At 34.5% G+C, this 18220-nt stretch overlaps 1 protein-coding gene across 1 annotated transcript in view; it reads left to right on the top strand.

Moving 5' to 3' along the window:
• The window catches only part of LOC104849563 (calcium-binding mitochondrial carrier protein SCaMC-1-like), a 40731-nt gene extending 24045 nt beyond the window's left edge, over window positions 1–16686 (top strand). Inside the window, exons 2-6 of the mRNA XM_019204792.1 lie at window positions 2292–2444; window positions 11035–11142; window positions 12761–12928; window positions 14941–15091; window positions 16603–16686. Of these exons, the coding sequence (XP_019060337.1) occupies window positions 2316–2444; window positions 11035–11142; window positions 12761–12928; window positions 14941–15091; window positions 16603–16637 (591 nt within the window). The 5' untranslated portion in view covers window positions 2292–2315 and the 3' untranslated portion in view covers window positions 16638–16686. The remainder of the gene's footprint in view (window positions 1–2291; window positions 2445–11034; window positions 11143–12760; window positions 12929–14940; window positions 15092–16602) is intronic.
• Window positions 16687–18220: the final 1534 nt, after the last annotated feature.

Here is an 18220-nt window from a genome sequence, read left to right as displayed (position 1 = left end):
TTCCAGCAAGTTTAATGTTTCTGTTTTAATATTTAGATCTTTAATCCATTTGGATTTTAATTTTGTGCATGGCGAAAGATAAGGGTCTAATTTTAATCTGTGGCAGGTTGACATCCAGTTTTTCCAACACCATTTATTGAAGAGGCTATCTTTCCTCCACTGAGGATGGTCAGCTCCTTGTCAAAGATGAGGTAGCTGAGTACATCTGCATTTGTTTTTGTGTCTTCCAGTCTGTTCCACTGATCCTCAGGCCTATTTCTTTGCCAGTACCATGCTGTTTTTATCACAGTGGCTTTGTAGTATAGTTTCAAATTGGGAATTGTTACACCTGGTGCCATGTGACTGTTGCCTAAAATGGCTTTTGCTATTCTAGTTCTCTTATGGTTCCAAATGAATTTTTGGATTTTTTTTTCTAGTTCTGTGAAATATAGTGTTGGAATTTCAATTGGCATTGCATTGAATGTATATAGCAGTTTTGGTAGTATGGCTGTTTTCACTATGTTGATTCTTCCTACCCAGGAACAGGGGATATCTTTGGCAGGGGAAACCTGTAATAGAACTGAGTGGAGTTCAACCCTGAGTTTGATCCTGGTACCAAAAAAAAAAAAAAAAAGTATGTAATCCTCTCTATTCCTTGGTTAGAGATTCTATAACAAAGTATCACAAACTGGCTTAACCAGCAGAAATGTGTTGGTCATAGTTGTGGAATCGATGTGTCAGCAGGTTTGGATCCTTCTGAGGGCTACAAGGGAAAGTCTGCTTCAGGTCCATTTCCTTATCTTGTAGATAGCCACCCTCTATGTCTTTTCACATTATCTTCCCTCTTTGCATGTTATGTCTCTGTGCCCAAATTTCTCTTTTTTATAAAGATGCCAGTTATATTAGGTTAGGGTATCCAATGATCTCCCTAAAACTTGATTACATTTGTAAATACACTGGGACTTCAACCTATGAATTGTGTGGGACACAATTTGATCCCATAATACTGTGACACCTATATTGGTCAACTTTCCCATTGCTGGGAAAAATGTTTGACATCTTCCACAGGAAGGAGGAGAGGTTTATTTTGCTCATGGTTTACAGCGTTCAGTGCATGGCTGCTTGGTTCAGAGGCAGAAACATCATGGCAAAAGGGCATGGTGGAGCAGAGCTGCTTGCTTCAGATGGATAGGAAGCAGAGTACAGGGCCAGAGTGACAGCAAGATGTAAACTCTCCAAAAGCATACACCTAGTCATCCACCTCCAACTGGACCCCACCTCCATGTAGCACTTTCAGCTATGAACGTTAGTGAATTTATCCATGGGGGAGTAGAATGCTCCCAGGTTTCCCGTGGAGCCTCTTAATCCATCAAGTTGACAATTAAGATTGACTACCACAATAACCAAAAATATCCACTGTTAAAAATTTGATGTATGGGCCAGAGATTTAGCTCAGTGTTTCTGCCACCTACCTCGCAAGTTCGATCCCTGATGCCAAACAAACAAACAAAATTGATATACTTTCTTTCATTCTTGTTTCTCCTTTATTACTATGTTTGTAATACATAAGTGTGATGTTCATTTTGGGGAATTGATTTTGTATGTAACATATGTTGGTCATTTTTGATCCATTTTTCCTCTTTACCTCCTCTCTCACTTAGTCTCCTTACCCATCTCCAAAAAGTCCGCCTACTTGTTTCTTAAGAGAAAGTTTGGACCATTATAACAATGTACTGTAATGAAAGTTCCATGACTTTCATATTTTCACTTACAGGAAGCTCTTTATAGGGTCTCTGGCATATACAAATTGCTAACATCACTATTCTTACACTTAGGGGCCATCATTAATTAAAATAAGAGTTACTTGAACATAAACATTGTGATGATACTGCATTAGAAGATCAACTGAGATGGCTACTAAATGATTAATGGAAGGATAGTATATGTAATGTAGATACAATGAACAAGGGGGTGTTCATAATCGGAGGAGAGAGTGAAAATGGAAGTTGTGAGATTTTATCATACTTCTCAGAAAAACATGCAATTTATTTCTGTAATTTTCCATTTCCTTTATATGGACCACAGAAAGCATGGAATGCAAGATCATAGATACAGGGGTCTATTGTAATGAAAGGATGTATTTGGAGACAAGAAAAAATTAATATATCAACTTTATATATTTCTAAAGGAAAATGAAATCATACTTGATAATTATGAATTTATACATGTATATATTTCATTAGGAATAGCAATACTGATGTCATATTGTCAACAAAATAGATTAAAAAATAAATTTACTATTTCATTTCTAGGTTCACAGTTTAAAGACCAGGAAAATGAGATTGATTAGTGTGTTTGAGCAGATGGTAAAAGAAGGAGGAATTCTTTCTCTTTGGCAAGGAAATGGTATAAATGTTTTTAAAATTGCACCAGAGACAGCACTTAAGATTGGGGCCTATGAACAGGTAAAATGCTGTTGGCTGTGGAATTTTAACTTAATATCAGCTTATAAGTTTAATTTTTTAAAAATTAGATGTTTATGCAAGAGAAAACTGGAGTGTACACAAGTAATAATTGTCAATGTATTAGTGACTTTGTTTATTTTCCTTTGATTGTGTCTTCATATTGTATTATATTATAACTAAAGTCTATTAATTCTTTTAATTTCAATATCACAATGTGGAAAACTCTCATAAATATTTTATAATTGGTTTTACCTTTGAATAATTTGAATGTTTTATAGAGATTTCGGTATTTTAGTCACTAAATGATTAATCTTTCAGTGAAATAATGAACTGATGAGAAATAGCACACTTGTTATGAATTAGGTCTAAAATGTCCTCCCAAAATCTCATGTTTGGAGGTGGGGCCTGGTTGGAGGGATGGAGGATGTATTCTTATCTGTAGTTTTTCCCTTTCTCTCTCTCCCTCTCCCTTTCTCTTTCCTTCTTTCCTGGTCACCATGTGGTAAACAGTTTTTTTCCCACCATGCCATCTGCATGCCATTTCTGCCTTGGAGCCAGCTGATCCTGGACCGAATCTACTGAAATTGTGAAGTAAAAATAAGCCTGTCCTCCTTTAAGTTGCAGGAGTCAGGATATTTTGTCCTCGAGATATGAAAGTGACTAATACAACAATGAATTTTATAATTTGTAAATCTGATTTAGGATCTTCCTTTAGCTTAAAAATTTACTTTAAGATGAGCTGTCTGTTTTCAATTATAAATTACTTGTGTCACATAAGAATCCAAGGATGTTCTGTATACTCAAGGAATTTTTTTTCAGTGTAAATCTTGTAGTAATTAACTTTTCCTTAAACCTTTTTTGAGCATATAGAATTAAAGTGCTTCCTCAAATTTTTAAGAAAATAAAGACTAATGGTATCTTTCTCAACTCATGTAGTTGAGAAGCAAGTAGATGAGTAGGAGGACACCAGACTTAGTTCTAAGGTACATCTTTAAAACATATATTTCTTACTTAAATGGGGATTTGCTTATTCATTCAACAAGCATTGCTTTCATCAACAGATATTTCTTGACACCCTGGTGTGTTCCAGACTCTTTTCTAGGTGATGGAGATATTGCAACAAATTGAAACAAAAACCAGCCAAACAAAAAGACCTACCTGTCTTTGTAGAGTTTATCTTAGAATATATGTAGGAAGAGACAACAAGCCAATAAAATATGTGGTCTGTCAGATGATAAACAATAGCTTCGGGAAGAATAGAGGTGAGAGGCTAGAGATTGACAACTCTTTCAAGGAGCTTCACTGTGAAGAGAAGTGGCAAATGGTGAGGGCTTGGGACCAGGAGAGCATTTTTCTAGGAATTGAAGAAGCAATGTTTGTATTCTTAGGTGAATGATCCAGTGGAGAGAGGACAACTGACAGTATAAGAAAGAGGGAGGACTGTTACTAAGGTACTGTCCTCAGATGAGTGAGTGGAGATTCAGGGGAGAGGAGGTGGGAATGAGTGTTTAGGGAAGGGCTTGTTCTTGCCGAGGCATAGGAGAAGTATTACAGTTGTAGGTGGGCTTGTTGAAGGTTTCTTCCTGGGGTTTCAGTTTCATCTGCGACGTGGAAAGCAAGGGCATGTTGGAGGCTTGAGGAAAGAAGAGGTATGAATTAGTCTCTGACGAGAGTTGGAACGCAGATGAAGTCAGTACTAATGATATAAAGTGATATCAGGCAGCATACTGATCTATAATATCTTATTTCCAGTAGGTTTTGGATTCAAATGCTCACTCTGAGCCTACCATGAGCTAGGTCTTATGCTGGAGTCTGGGGTTGCATGATTAAGGAAGATAGATACTGTTTCTCTGCCCTTTTGGATCTTACACTGTCAAAACTAGATGGTGAACTTTATGGATGATTTATCTAAATTGAAATATCAATTTAGGAGCAAAAATAGTAAGTTGTAAAATTATAAAAAAACAGCAGTTTGTGAATTTTTGGTTGTTACTGGGAATATGTATGTTGTTATTTGTGAGATCTGGCACAGATGGAAGAAAAATGGCCTGATCCTCAATCAGTGGTGTTGAACCTATGGCACATGTGCCTCAGTGGGCTGTGTGTATCATTGAAAGCTCTAAAAGGTTCACTATCACTGTCCTAAATCATCAGTACACTTTCCTCACTACTTCTGGTGATGTACAACATAAAGGATGCATGTACTATTTGGTAATAACTAGGACTTTGACTTTAAATTTCTTTTTACTTTGACCCTGGTGAACTGCAGTGGATCACGAACAAGCAACCAAGGTCATCCTTTTCCCTATTTAGTGCAAAGCTTGACTAGAGACAGATAGTAGCTTATTTTCATACTTCCTCTCCTTAAGCCCCATTATGATTCCTCCTAACCTTTCCAAGGGCATGTCGCCTTATGGGGTTAAAGAGAATGAAAGGAGTTTCAATAAGGTGTGAAAGACACAAGTTTTTCTGATAAAATTTGTTTATAATCTCATTTGTTTGTTTGTTTGTTTCTCACTGCTTAGAAGCTCTGCCTTCCTCCTTGCTTAACCTTCATTCTTCTCCAGACTTTTCTTGAGGACTCCACTTTTTTCTCTTAACTTATAGAAGAGATCCTTGTCAGAGGGGTGGTGTTGTGTGGGTGAGAAAATGAATTATAATAATTTCAGAGATTATATATTTTATTTCTTGGACTCTATATAAACTCTTTATCCCAGTGTTATGTTATGATCTAAAATGTTCCCTAAAGTGGCACATACTTGTAACCCCAGGATTCTGGGAGACCGAGACAGGAGGATTATGAGCTCTATTCCAGCCTGAACAATTCAGCTAGATCTCAAAATAAAAAGATGCAAAAGGGCTGAGGGTATTGCTTAGTGCAAAGAGCATACGGTTAATCCCCAGTTTCACCAAGAAAATAAAAATAAAGGCTGTGTGCTAAAGATTTAGTTGCCAGCTGATGAACTTTTCAAAGGTGATTGAAAGATCTAAATACATCAATGGATGAATCCATTGATGGATTCATAATTTGTTCCTATCCCCAGGACCTGTTTCCATACTTTCAGAGAAACAGCTCTTTGATTCATTGTTTCATATGTTTCTTCTTTTACCCCTTCAAACATTTTGACCACTTGGTTTTTTAGTTCTTTGCATATAAGTTCCTCTCCTTCATTGTGCATGATATCAGTTTTTGGGGAGTTTAGGGTTTTGGGGGTCATCTTGTCATACTTTGCACTGTGGGTTAAATATCAGTTAGGGTAGAGAAATGGTCACAACCTTGGGAATCTCAGTAGATTCTGTCTCCCTGTGATATATCCTTGAGTTTGGTTATGTTTTGATATTTATACCCCTCTTCAACCTGTTCAATATAATATTTGAAGGTCTTTTTAGTGTCTAATCTTCTATGAGCTTGGTTCTCAGCACCACTCAGAGAGGAGAAAGAGAACTACAATCATATTGGTGACACAAAGGGCAACCCTATTAAAAGCAACAACTATGCCATTATTAACAACAGAAATCAGAAGTAATAAGAGCTAAAGACAAACTGATTATTGATGTTCTATAAGAATCAATAAAAGCTACAGTTTACCATCATTAACAACAGAAAAGGGGTTTGCAATAATAATGTAGACAGAAAGACAAACCAAATATTGACATACAGTAAATAGCTACTAAAAGCAACAACTACTAAAAGCAGCATTGACAATAGAAAAGAATTTAGGAATAATAACATGGAGAACTAAATAGCTTAAAAAATAATAAAATTTAATATATACTAATAATAAATGGAGGGTGTGGGACAAGGGAAAAAAGGAACGATGTAAAATTGAAAAAGAAAAGGAAGATGAGGAATTGGAGAGAAAATTGAGAATTTTATTAAAGAAGAAAGTTAATTAATAGAATTAAGTAAGACATAAAAAAACAAGAAAAGAAAAATGAAAAAAAGACTAAAAACAAAGTGGAAAAATATAAAAAAAAGGAACAACAATAACAAAAATGCTATTAGTAGGGGAATAGTAGGGGGAAGAGCTGGGTTAAATGTAATATCTACTTTTAGCTTTTTTTTTGTTTTGTTTTTTGGTACCAGGGATCAAATTTGGGATTGAACTTGGGACCTTGTGCTTGTGAGGCAGGTGGTGGAATCACTGAGCTAAATCCCTGGCCCTATTTATGGCTTTTTGAGGAACCTCTACACTGATTTCCATAGTTTACATTCCCTCTAACAATGCAGGAGGGTTTCTTTTCTTTTCTTTTTTCTAAACTATAGCCTCACCAGCATTTGCTATTTATTTATTTATGGTACTGGGGATCGAACTCATGGTCTTGTGCTTGTGAGGCAAACCCAGTGTCATTGAGCTAAATCCTCAGCCCCTGTTATTTATTTCTTGATGATTGCCATTCTTTTAGGAGTAAGATGAAATCTCAGTATTGTTTTAATTTGTATTTCATTTGCCAGAGATGGGAATATTTTTAAATGTACTTACAGCTCATTTATATTTCTTCTGAGAAGTGTCTATTCATTTGAAATGCTTATTTTTTAAATTGGGTCTTTTATTTTGGGGGTCTAATTTTTTGAGTTCTTTTTATATTCCAGATATACAAAGAAATGGAAAAAAAATTTTCCCCATTCTGTGAGTTGTCTCTTTACTTTGTTGGTTGTTTCCATTGCTGTGCAGATGCATTTCAATTTGAAATAAACACATTTGTTGATTCTTGTTATTTCTTGTGCCCCTGGGCTTCTATTAAGAATGTTCTTGCCTACACCAATGAATTCAAGAGTTTTACCCATTTTAAATTCTAGTAGGTTAAACATTTCTGTTTTAATATTTGGATTTTTGATTCATTTATTTTAGTTTAGTACATGGTAAGATATATGATTCAATCTTCTGCATGTATATAGCCAGTTTTCCCAGCATTGTTTGCTAAAGAGGCTAACTTTCCTCCATCAGATATTTTTTGGTCCACTTGTCAAAGATGAGGTGGCTAAATGTGTCTGGAGTCTTTTCTGAAGCCTCTAGTCTTTTCCATTGATTCTCATGTCTGTTTCTGTAACAGTGCCATGTTGGTTTTTTTCACTGTAATTTTTACATGTTGATTTTTCTTCCCTGCAATTTCTTTGAATTTATTAATTCTGACAGTTTTTTTGGTTGAATCTTTAGTTTTTAAAAAATATATGATTATGTCACCTGAAAACAATTATATTTTTTTCTTTGACTTTTTATTTATTTATACTTCGTGTCTGGTTGCTGTGATTAGGAATTCCTGTACTATGTTGAGCAGAAGTGGCAGGAATGTGCTTTCTTGTCTTGTACTGGATCTTAGAGGGAAAGCTTTTGCTTTTTCCTCATTTTTTATGGTGATGGTTTTAGTCTATTTTCTGCTGCTATAAAAAATGTAACAGACTGGGTAGCTGATAAAGAAGAGAGGCTTATTTCTCACCATTCTTGAGGCTGTGAAGTCTAAGCCGAAGATGCTAGTGTCTAGTGAGGACATTCATGCTGTGTCATCCCGTGTTGGGAAGCAAGAATGCAAATGAGCACATGTGAAAGAAGAAGCGAGAGGATCCAGATTTGATTTATTATAATCTGCCCTAGCAATAATTAAATGCTCCTGTAATGACAACACTAATCCAGTGATAATAGTGCAGCTTCTATGATCTAGTCACTCTTAATACTGTTGCCATTGCCCTTAAATTTCCACATGAGCTTTGGAGGACACATTTAAACCACAGCAACATTAACAGTGAACTTTTTATATATGACCTTTACTGTGTGAAGATAAGTTTCTTATGTTTGTATTTCATTATTTCATTTTTGAATTAATGTTGAACTTTGTTGAATCCCTGTTTGTGTCAGTTGAGATAATCATGTGGTTTATTTTCTTTCATTCTGTTAATGTGCTTTGTCACAACTGAATGATTTCAGTATGTTGAATTATCTATGCACCCCAACAATAAATATCACTTGATCATGGTGAATTACCCTTTTAATGTGATTTTTAATTTGGTTTGGTTACCTTTTTACTGAGGATTTTTGCATCTATGTACATTGGGAAAATAGGTTGTCATAGCTTTCTTGTGATATCATAAAATTCATTTTCAAATATCCCCTCTTCTAATTTCTGAGTTTGAGAAAGATTAATTTAAAAATATTTGGTAAAATTCACACATGAAGCCCTCTGGTCATTCGCTTTGTTGTTGGGAGCTTTTCTGATTGATGATTCTACCTTAATTGTGATTGGTCTGTTTATTTTTTCTATTTCTTCTTAATTCATGTAGTAGATTTCATTTTTTTCTTGGAATTTATCCATTTCTCCTAGGTTATCTAGTTGTTGGCATGTGTTATTCATGGTAGTCTCTTATGGTTTTCTCTTTGTGGCATTAGTTGTAATGTCCCTTTTCATTTCTAATTTTAGTTATTTGAGTCTTCTCTCTGTGTTGCACAGGCTGACCCCAACTCATGATCTTCCTGCCTCAACCTTGTCAGTAGCTGGGATTATAGGACTATACTACTGTGCCTCACTGTTTGGCTTTTTAACAACACTAATGTCTTTAGCACAGTGCACCCCCCTTGGCCATACTTTAATCATGTGCTCCTTTTCTGGCCAATTTGTATGTTTTCTCAGTTTTTTCACTTTGCTTCTTTTCATTCCCAGTTCTCACTGCAAATTTGGCTAAAAGCAGCCAAGCTATGTGGTAGCCTAAATTATTTGCTGCCTTGAAATTTCCCCCACAAAATATACTAGTCCAACACCTTATGCTTGACATCCCACAGAGTCCCAGAGCATGGACAAAATGAAGCCAAATTATTTTTTCACAGTTAACAAGGAGATTCTTAAGTTCATTTCTTAATAGTGTCCTCATTTCTATCTAAAGCATCATTAGCGTAACGCTTATTGTCCACATTTTTATCAGCAGTCTGAGCTCTCACCAGAATTACTAATAGGATTTGCTTATAGCAGTTTTTTTTTTAATCAAGCGTGCTTATGCAAAACCTTCCAGATTCCTTCTATAAACCAATTTCAAAAGCTCTTTTGCATTGTCAAATGTAGTTACCACAATGGTCCTACTTCTTAGTACCCATTTTCTGTATTAGCCAGCTTACCATTACTATGACAAAATGCCAGATAAAATTAACTTATTAAGAGGAAAGTCTCATTTGGTCCATTGTTCTGGAGGTTCCAGTCCAAAATTAGGGATTGGGGACACTGCTTTAAGCCTCTGATGAGGCTGCTCATCATGGTAGGAACATGTGGCAGAGCAAATTGCTCACCCTATGAACCAGGATGCAAGAACAAAAGAAAGCATGGGTAGCAGTTTCATATTTCTCTATGAGGGTAGGTTCCCAGTTACCCGGTGACCTCCTACTAGACCCGTACCTATTAAGGGGCCACAGTATCTCTCAATAACACTGGCCTGGGTGCTAAGCCTTTAATATATGGGCCTTTGGAGACACTTAGCTAAACCATAATACATCCCACATTTAGGAATCAATTTCTGTGCTTGTTAGGTTCATTCTCAGCTGTTATAAGAAAGCAATTCCAAAGTACAGTAACTTAAATAAGAGAGAGGCAGGTGGTTCAGGGCTAACTGTGACTCTGCCATCTTCAGTGCATGACTTTGAAGAACATACTTGCCCTTGCTATTTCCAGATAGAGGAAAGAGGAGGAGTACAAGATAAATATCTTTAAGGTGATTTCTCAGGATTTCTGCACCCAACTTCCTCTCATATCTCATTGGCCAAAATTAGCCACTTAGCTAAACTACCTATAAGGGAGAAAATGGAAATACGATCTGTAACTGTTATAAAATGTAAGCTGTAATGGTGTTACTAAAATAAAGAAGAAAACAGAGTACTGGGAACAGATAGCAGTCTCTGCCATACTAACTGAGCCATTTATACTTTCTGATGGAGAGTTTAGTGATTTGAGAACCAGAGTGAGATCATAAAAAGCAGCTGAATAATCACAATGTGGATAGACCACTACAAAAGGAAAATAAGAAATTATTCTGCCTAGGAGGTTATAAGTGAATCTGTTTACTAGAGCTGTTTTAGATCCCAAATGATTTTCTAGGTTTAGTCTCCCTGAAACTTGGCTTACTTTAGTTCTTGTGAAAGGCTAACTTTTAGGCTTAGATTTTCCTTTTTGGCATGTGTTGTTATAATTAACTTACCTGTTAATTTGAGCGAACACAAATGAATTGTTCCTTGTGACAAAAGAGCCTCTCATATTGCTATGATTCCTGATAACCTAGTAACCAAACAGTATTAAGTGTTTTTCCATAATGTTAAAAAAGTATGAAAGACAATTTCTGCTCCTTTTGTGTCATTGTATGTCCCTTATGAAATAACAGATTCATAAATGTGCTTAAGTCATTTAATATTGCTATTAACTTATTCACTAGAAAAAAAGGAAAATGAGGTACAATAGAGGGCCTTTACATACCTCTCTCTTATATAGAAGTTAAAATTAGGTATCTGGTATACATTTTTGTATAATTATACTATTGCATACTATACTATTAATACAAATTTAGAAATAGTACATATATTATATGTCACTAATACTTTCAATACTTTTATTTATGCAGTATAAGAAATGGCTTAGTTTTGATGGTGCTCGTGTAGGAGTTCTTGAAAGATTTATAGCTGGTTCATTAGCTGGTGCAACTGCTCAGACTTGTATTTACCCCATGGAGGTATGTATTATTATACAATTTTAACTAAAAGCATGCTTTTAATGCAAATTATAACTTCTTATAAGTGAATTTTTAGATTAATATTTTATAGAAGAAATGGCTTTATAGCTACAGGATTTAAATTTTATGTCAAGTATTGGTCTCAGAATATGTTTTTCTGTCTACTACAAGGGTAGTATTGTAGATAGACTAGAGCTTGTTTGAATGATAGAATCACTTACTCATTAATCAGGCAAGTCAGGTTGCATGTCCATTAAGTTTAAAGTACTCTGCTGGGCTCTATACAGGATCCAGAGAAAAGTCAGACAGGGATTTTAGTCATAACTTCTGGTGTAGAAAGTGAACTGAATAAATTGATAAAGAAGTTCTTGGTAATGATCCAAAATAATGATGATCCAAAATAGAAAAATCAATTCTAGAAGATGGATCAATACATGGTGCATTTTAGTATATAGATATTCAAAGATGAGAAATTATTTCTAAGTAGGGATTTCATGAAAGATATGAATAGAATGTGTGAGCTTGGCTTAGAATTTGGACATGCAGAGATTGTGAGGAAGGGAAATTTAGGTGTAAGTAACAGCTTGAGCAAAGGTTTTAAAAAAGTAGACATTCGTTAAAAAAAAAAGGAGTAGCATTTAGTTTTTAATTTAGAAAGAAGAGAAAAACATGCCAGTGAAGCAAGCATAAAAAATTTACTTGGTAGGAAGAAATGTACTGCCCTGGAGAGAGTAGAGAATTTTAAGAACGGGTTTATCTGAATTGTCTGTCCTGAGAGGTCCATGAAACAAAAGACTTCCTACTGACTGTGCAATAGCAGCTCCATCATGTTACACAGTTTCCTTCATCAAGACAGAGTTTATGCTTCTTCTGTGTTGGCTGTTTGGGAGAGCCATTTATCCAAGCATGTATAGAATTAATGAAAATTAATGAAAATTAAGATAAGACAGAGTGACAGTCTTACCAGGAGAATTAGACTGGCCATGAGGATATTGAACATATAGAGCTATCTCAAGCCAACTGTTGTCCCCATGGCTTCTGTGATGTTACTACTTCATGAGCACAGGTGAGCTCAAGTCATGTTAAAGCACAGTTTACAAGCTTTACTAAAATAGTCCCAGGTTATACATTTTAAGCATATATATGTGCTTTTTTTTTCATATTGGCTCGTCACTTTAACATGACCATATACTTTCTTAAACTTGAGTTTTGGCTATGTTTGCTTTATTTTGTGGCAGTAATATTATCTCAAATTAATTTGTTTCAGTACACATGGCCTTATCATATAGTAAAGGAGTTTGAACAGATATATCAATCAAAGGCACACTAATTTTATTTTTTTCTTTGAATACTTTCTAAAATGTCTGTACTGAATCAGTTATTGAAAAGTAAGTTGTTACGCTTTATGGTGGTAGGGTTTGAATTCAGGGCCTCATGCATGCTGGGCAGGAGTTGTACCCGTGAGCTACATGCCCAGCCCTCATAATTATACTTATGATTGCTTTATTTTTTATTGCTATAAATTTGTAAATATTATGATATAATAAGCCTCACTAGATTACTGGATGAGTTGGTTGAATCTGATGTATATACCTTTATTATGTTCTTTTACATGTAGGTAATAAAGACCAGACTGATTGTAGCTAAAACTGGAGAGTATTCTGGGATTGTTGATTGTATCAGGAAACTTCTGAAGCAAGGGGGTGTGCGAACCTTTTTCAAAGGTTATGTTTCTAACCTGATGGGAATCATACCCTACGCAGGCTTAGATCTTGCTGTTTATGAGGTGAGCTCATGCCAAAATATGATGTTATGTGTTAGATTTGAAGATATGGTGCAATGATGTTTTTTTATTCTAAAAATATAAATGATTTTGCATGAAATAGCTTCTGAAGAAGTGAACTCAGTGTTTTAATTTGGCCTTTTTTGTATGTTAGACATCTGATATTCTAATAATTTTTTTGGTTTTTGGTTTGTTTGTTTGTTTTTTTTTTTTTGTAAATTGGTTCTTGGTGATAATGATCATAGACCTAAATTCTGATATAATAGTGGCTTTTAAGTCTGTATGCATATAAAAATCATCAACATATGGATCCTTTAAAAAATAGTATTCTTTGGCTACGTCCTGAAATACTCTGGATTCTTAATTATTCCAGGAGAAGCCTGGGATTCAGGTTTTTTTTTAACTTCTCAGAAAAATCTGATATATAAGTAATATTTAGAAAACTGAAATATTATTGCACAGCTGTGAAAATTAGAATTAAAGGGAGGAATAATTAGGGGTTTGGGATGAGAGCCAGCGTGGAGATGGGGTAAAAACCCTATCAGGTAAGACTCCAAAGTACTCTATTTTTAGCTAGTCATTTCATTTTTATGGTCATACATCTGTCTCAGGAAGACCATCTTAGCAATATTTATCATTTGGTCATAAGAGCCAGAAGGGAATAATGTGATTAAAATAACATTCATTCTTACTATGGAAATGGGCCCTCTTGGGATAGGCCTGATAGCATTGCTTTGCAAGTAGTGCCACCATCATGTGAAAGATAACTGATTTCATTAAGTACTTTAACAGGTACAATAAATTATATTTCAGTAAATACTTACAGTATTGACTATTATAGCATATGTCTTTTTTTTTGTACCAGGAATCGAACTCAGGACCTTGCACTTGCCAGGCAGGTGCAGTACCACTGACCTAACTCCCCAGCCTTTGCATATGTCTTTTTGTTTCTTGCTTCTGTAATACTATTAAAATTATTGCTACTGTGTATGTTGTGCTTTCTCCGTTCTTTTATTTCTGGAGTTTAGTATCTTTTTTATATTAGTGGTCCATTGCACATTTCTCTTTTTTGTTATTACATAATTCTAAGTACATACTAACAGAATATATCTTAAATTTTATATTTTCAAAAGCATCAGGCCGGGCGTGGTGGCGCATGCCTGTAATCCCAGCACTCGGGAGGCTGAGGCAGGAGGATCGCTGTGAGTTCAAGACCAGCCTGGGCTGCATAGTGAGTTCCAGTTCAGTCTGAACTACATAGTGAGACCCTGTCTCAAAAACAAAACAAACAAACAAACAAAAGCATCAAATTATACACTGGACAGTTGTCCCTGTATCTAATAGTAATGGTGCTTTAACTTTAATCATATTCTTATAATAAACAGTTTTAAAGTATTTAGTGATGTTTTATTTTTAAAAAATTTTTCTGAACAAGGCAAAGTTTTACTTCTGTAGAAGTGTTGGAGCATACTCTAGCATGAAGCAGCAGGCCTGCAGGAAGCTGCAGCAGGCTATTTTATTTTTAAATAAGTGTTATATTTTAAAATAATGTTTTCCAGTCACTTTTATTCAAAGAAAGGCAAATTTGGAAAGATAATATTTTTTTTCAGCTTTAATTGAGTTTATTGGTACATTTTAGGGATACAGTACAGTTACATTCATTGTTGGGATCTTGCACCTCTACATGACAAGTCTTGATTCTCATTTAAGATAATATTTCTTAAATGTTGAGAAATTGTGTTTTTTTTAAGCCTCCGGTAGATTATATAGTCTTCTCTATAGTATTTTGTTAAGCCCTGTGAGAACATCCAGAATTTTGCTGTAGTCTTTTTAAAACCAAAATAAGCAAGCAAAGGAGACAAAAAAGCAAAATAAAATATACACAGAGACAGGTTATTTATTTGAAGACATCTGCGTATCCTGTCCTAATATGACAGCACAGATAGCCTCTATACTAAAGTTGCATTCTACTTAAAGTTTCACAGTTGTTAATTTATTGCTCTCTTTTCTACCAGCTTTTGAAGAATTATTGGCTAGAACATTATGCAGAAAACTCTGTAAACCCTGGGATAATGATTTTGCTGGGCTGTAGTATGTTGTCTCATACTTGTGGGCAGTTAGCAAGCTTCCCTCTGAACCTGATTAGAACTCGCATGCAGGCTGAAGGTGAGTTTGTTTTTTTTTTTTTTTAAATAAAGTGGTTGCTAAGGTTAGAAGTATGTTTTAAGTAAGTATAAATTAGTGATTTCTATATAATTGATAAATGAAAAGGAAACTGATTTAAAGCATGAAAGTTGAGTTTATTTTATTGACTAGAGCTTTGTGAATTATAGATTTTATTTCTTCTTTAAAGTTATATCTGAACCTAACAACATTTTCTTCTATTACTGATTATCTTTTTAAGTAGTCCTTAATTTGGAAGTACCATGCAGAACTAAGTAGAAAAGGTTTTGTCTTCTTCACATTGAATCAATAGTTACTCAACGTAAATAGTTTTTCTTTGGTTCTACTATCATTGTCATGTTCTATGTCAGGAACTTAGTATATTTGTGGAATTGAACTCAATTTTTTGTATTTAAATATACTTGGGGAGGAAATATTAAGAAGTAGGGAAGATATTTGTTTCGTGCTGGATATGATGGTGCATGTCTGCAGTCTCAGCCCTTGGGAAGCTGGGGCAGAAGGATTGCCGTGAATTTGAGGCCAGCCTGGGCCACATAGTGAGTTCAAGGCCAGCCTGAACTACATAACAAGACCTTGTCTCAAAAAAAAAAACAAAAAAAAACAAAAAACTGTTTCGTTCTTCTCTGAGTAAAATGTTAGGGATTTAGATTTTAAGAAAATACTTTAATCACTTTTGAAGAAGAGAAAAACCGCACATAATCTTATGGTTATCTTCTTGAGTGAAGTATTCAAGCAGTCATGTGATAAGTGATATTCTTTTACATCTTCTCTCTCCCTCTCGTTTTAATTAGTTTTTTGTTTTTTCACCAAGGATCAGACTCAGGACCTTGTGCTTGAAAGGCAGGTGCGTGCCACTGAGCTAAATTCCTGGCCCATAATTAGGTTTTTGAATTTAATTTATATTGCAATTAAAGTGGAGTTTTCTATCCATACCATCATCCATCCATTCTTCTTTCAAACTATGTCAACCCAATTCCAAGTGCTCCTTTGATGATCCTTGTGAAGACTTCCAAGTTGTTCAGCAAAACTTTCTGCAATAATGGCAATATTTTCTATCTTTACTGTCTAATATAGTAGCCATGAGTCATATGTAACTATCAAATGCTAATAATGTGACAGAGGAAAGCCGGGCGTGGTGGCGCACGCCTGTAATCCCAGCACTCAGGAGGCTGAGGCAGGAGGATTACTGTAAATTCAAGACCAGCCTGGGCTGCATAGTGAGTTCCAGGTCAGTCTCAACTACATAATGAGACCCTGTCTCAAAAAAACAACAAAACAAACAAAAACTAATGTGACAGAGGAGCTCAAATGTTAGTTTAATTTTAATTAAATTTAAATAGCCATACATGTCTAATAGCTATCATATTGAACAGCACAGGACTATTTTATATGTAGGGAGAGAGATGTACGCTGAATAAGTTCTCATTTTCATTCAACTGTTTTAGTGTATAAATATTAAATATTGAACTGTACTGATTTTTTAAAATTTATAGCCCTGGTGGAAAAAGAAACAACACCTATGATTTGACTCATTCAAGAAATATACAACAAAGGAAAAAGGGGATTTTTCAGGGGCATCACTCCTAACGTCATAAAGGTGCTTCCTGCAGTAGGTATTGGCTGTGTGGTTTATGAAAAAGTCAAACCATATTTTGGATTAACTTAGAAGTGGAATATCAAAATGTTATTATAGCCACGAAATTATAATTCCTAGATTATAAAGATCTTGTCCTAGAAAGAAAGAAATATCAAGTAATTATTAAAATATTGTATCTTGATTATATCTATTATACAATATGTAAATTAAATAATAACTTTGGCAAAGTTCTCTAAGTAATTTTAAATCCCTAATATCCACAGAATTCTTTTTATATTTCCTGCTTCTTTCTTTTGAATTCTAATTTAAAACTTGCTTTTGATTGGATTTGAATATACTATAGAGTGATATTTTAAAACATTTGATCATTTATAGCAGTTTATGTTGGATTTTTGTATTTAAAAAACTTTTAAAAGCTGTTTTAACCATGTTTTATATCTAAAAGAAAAATCAATGCATTTAAAATTGGTATTACAGTTAATAATTGGAGTTTGTTTCTCTTTAAGCAAAATGAAAATCTAGTTTCATATCTCCTATCATGTTATGGATGGAATAATGATAACATTTAAAAATTTTTCTGAGCGTTTTTATTTCTGTAAACATTGTTCAAGTTGGTTCTTAATATTTTCAGTTTGTATAAGGAAGTTGGCAGTAAGAAAAAGTCAACATTGGGCAAATTTTCTTTTATCTTTCCCTTGAAATATTGGGAGGAAGAGTTATTAAAATTAAATCTATTATTTCATTTGTTAAAGCAATTCTTTCTTAAACTTTAAGAGTTGGTTGAGTTAATTCTTTGGTGTATTAAATATGCACTCCTAACATTTATAAGACAAACACAATCTCTGTTGAAATTACTTTAAAGTGTGGCACTACTGATAGACTCAAGTGAATAACTGCCGTGCTAAACTAACTAAAATTCAGGTTTTGTCCTTTACCTTGCTGATCTAAAAATTTGACTATATCAATTTTCTTACAATGATCAATTAATGGTAAATTAACAAAAATTATAAGTCTATGATGAAAATTACAATGCAAAGTCATACATTTTTAGTAGGGCTTAATTCTTTCCATAAACCAGAATACTTTCCTCCTTTCTCCAGTACACATTGTTCCCTGGCATCGATTAAGTAATGAGGAGATTAATGAGAAATCAGAACAAAGGCAGGAAGATCTTTTTGAGGTATTTTTTTACTTAAGGCCATCCCAATTAAGGTGAGAAGAGTTGGGAATTTGTATATAAGAGAGGTGAGATCTAGAGTAGGAGAGTGGAGAGAACTGTGAAACTTGACCTAACCTAAGCCACAGAGCACTAGAAAGAAGACAGGCAAATCTGAAGCATAGGACCCTAAGAAACTTTGATGATGCTTATAGTTGTGAAGGTCAATTTCTAAAAGCACTTCAAAGTGATGAAATAACTTGAGAAGCAATGTGAAAATGGGGAAGTTTATGGAACATTAAAGAATTTGCAAGTAGCCTGGTCATTTTTGAATGCATGCATATATACATATATATAT

Source organism: Fukomys damarensis, unplaced genomic scaffold, assembly GCF_012274545.1.
Source record: "Fukomys damarensis isolate Sample0158 unplaced genomic scaffold, DMR_v1.0_HiC HiC_scaffold_33, whole genome shotgun sequence".
Taxonomy (NCBI): Eukaryota; Metazoa; Chordata; class Mammalia; order Rodentia; family Bathyergidae; genus Fukomys; species Fukomys damarensis.
This window is presented reverse-complemented; position numbering and strand designations above follow the sequence as displayed.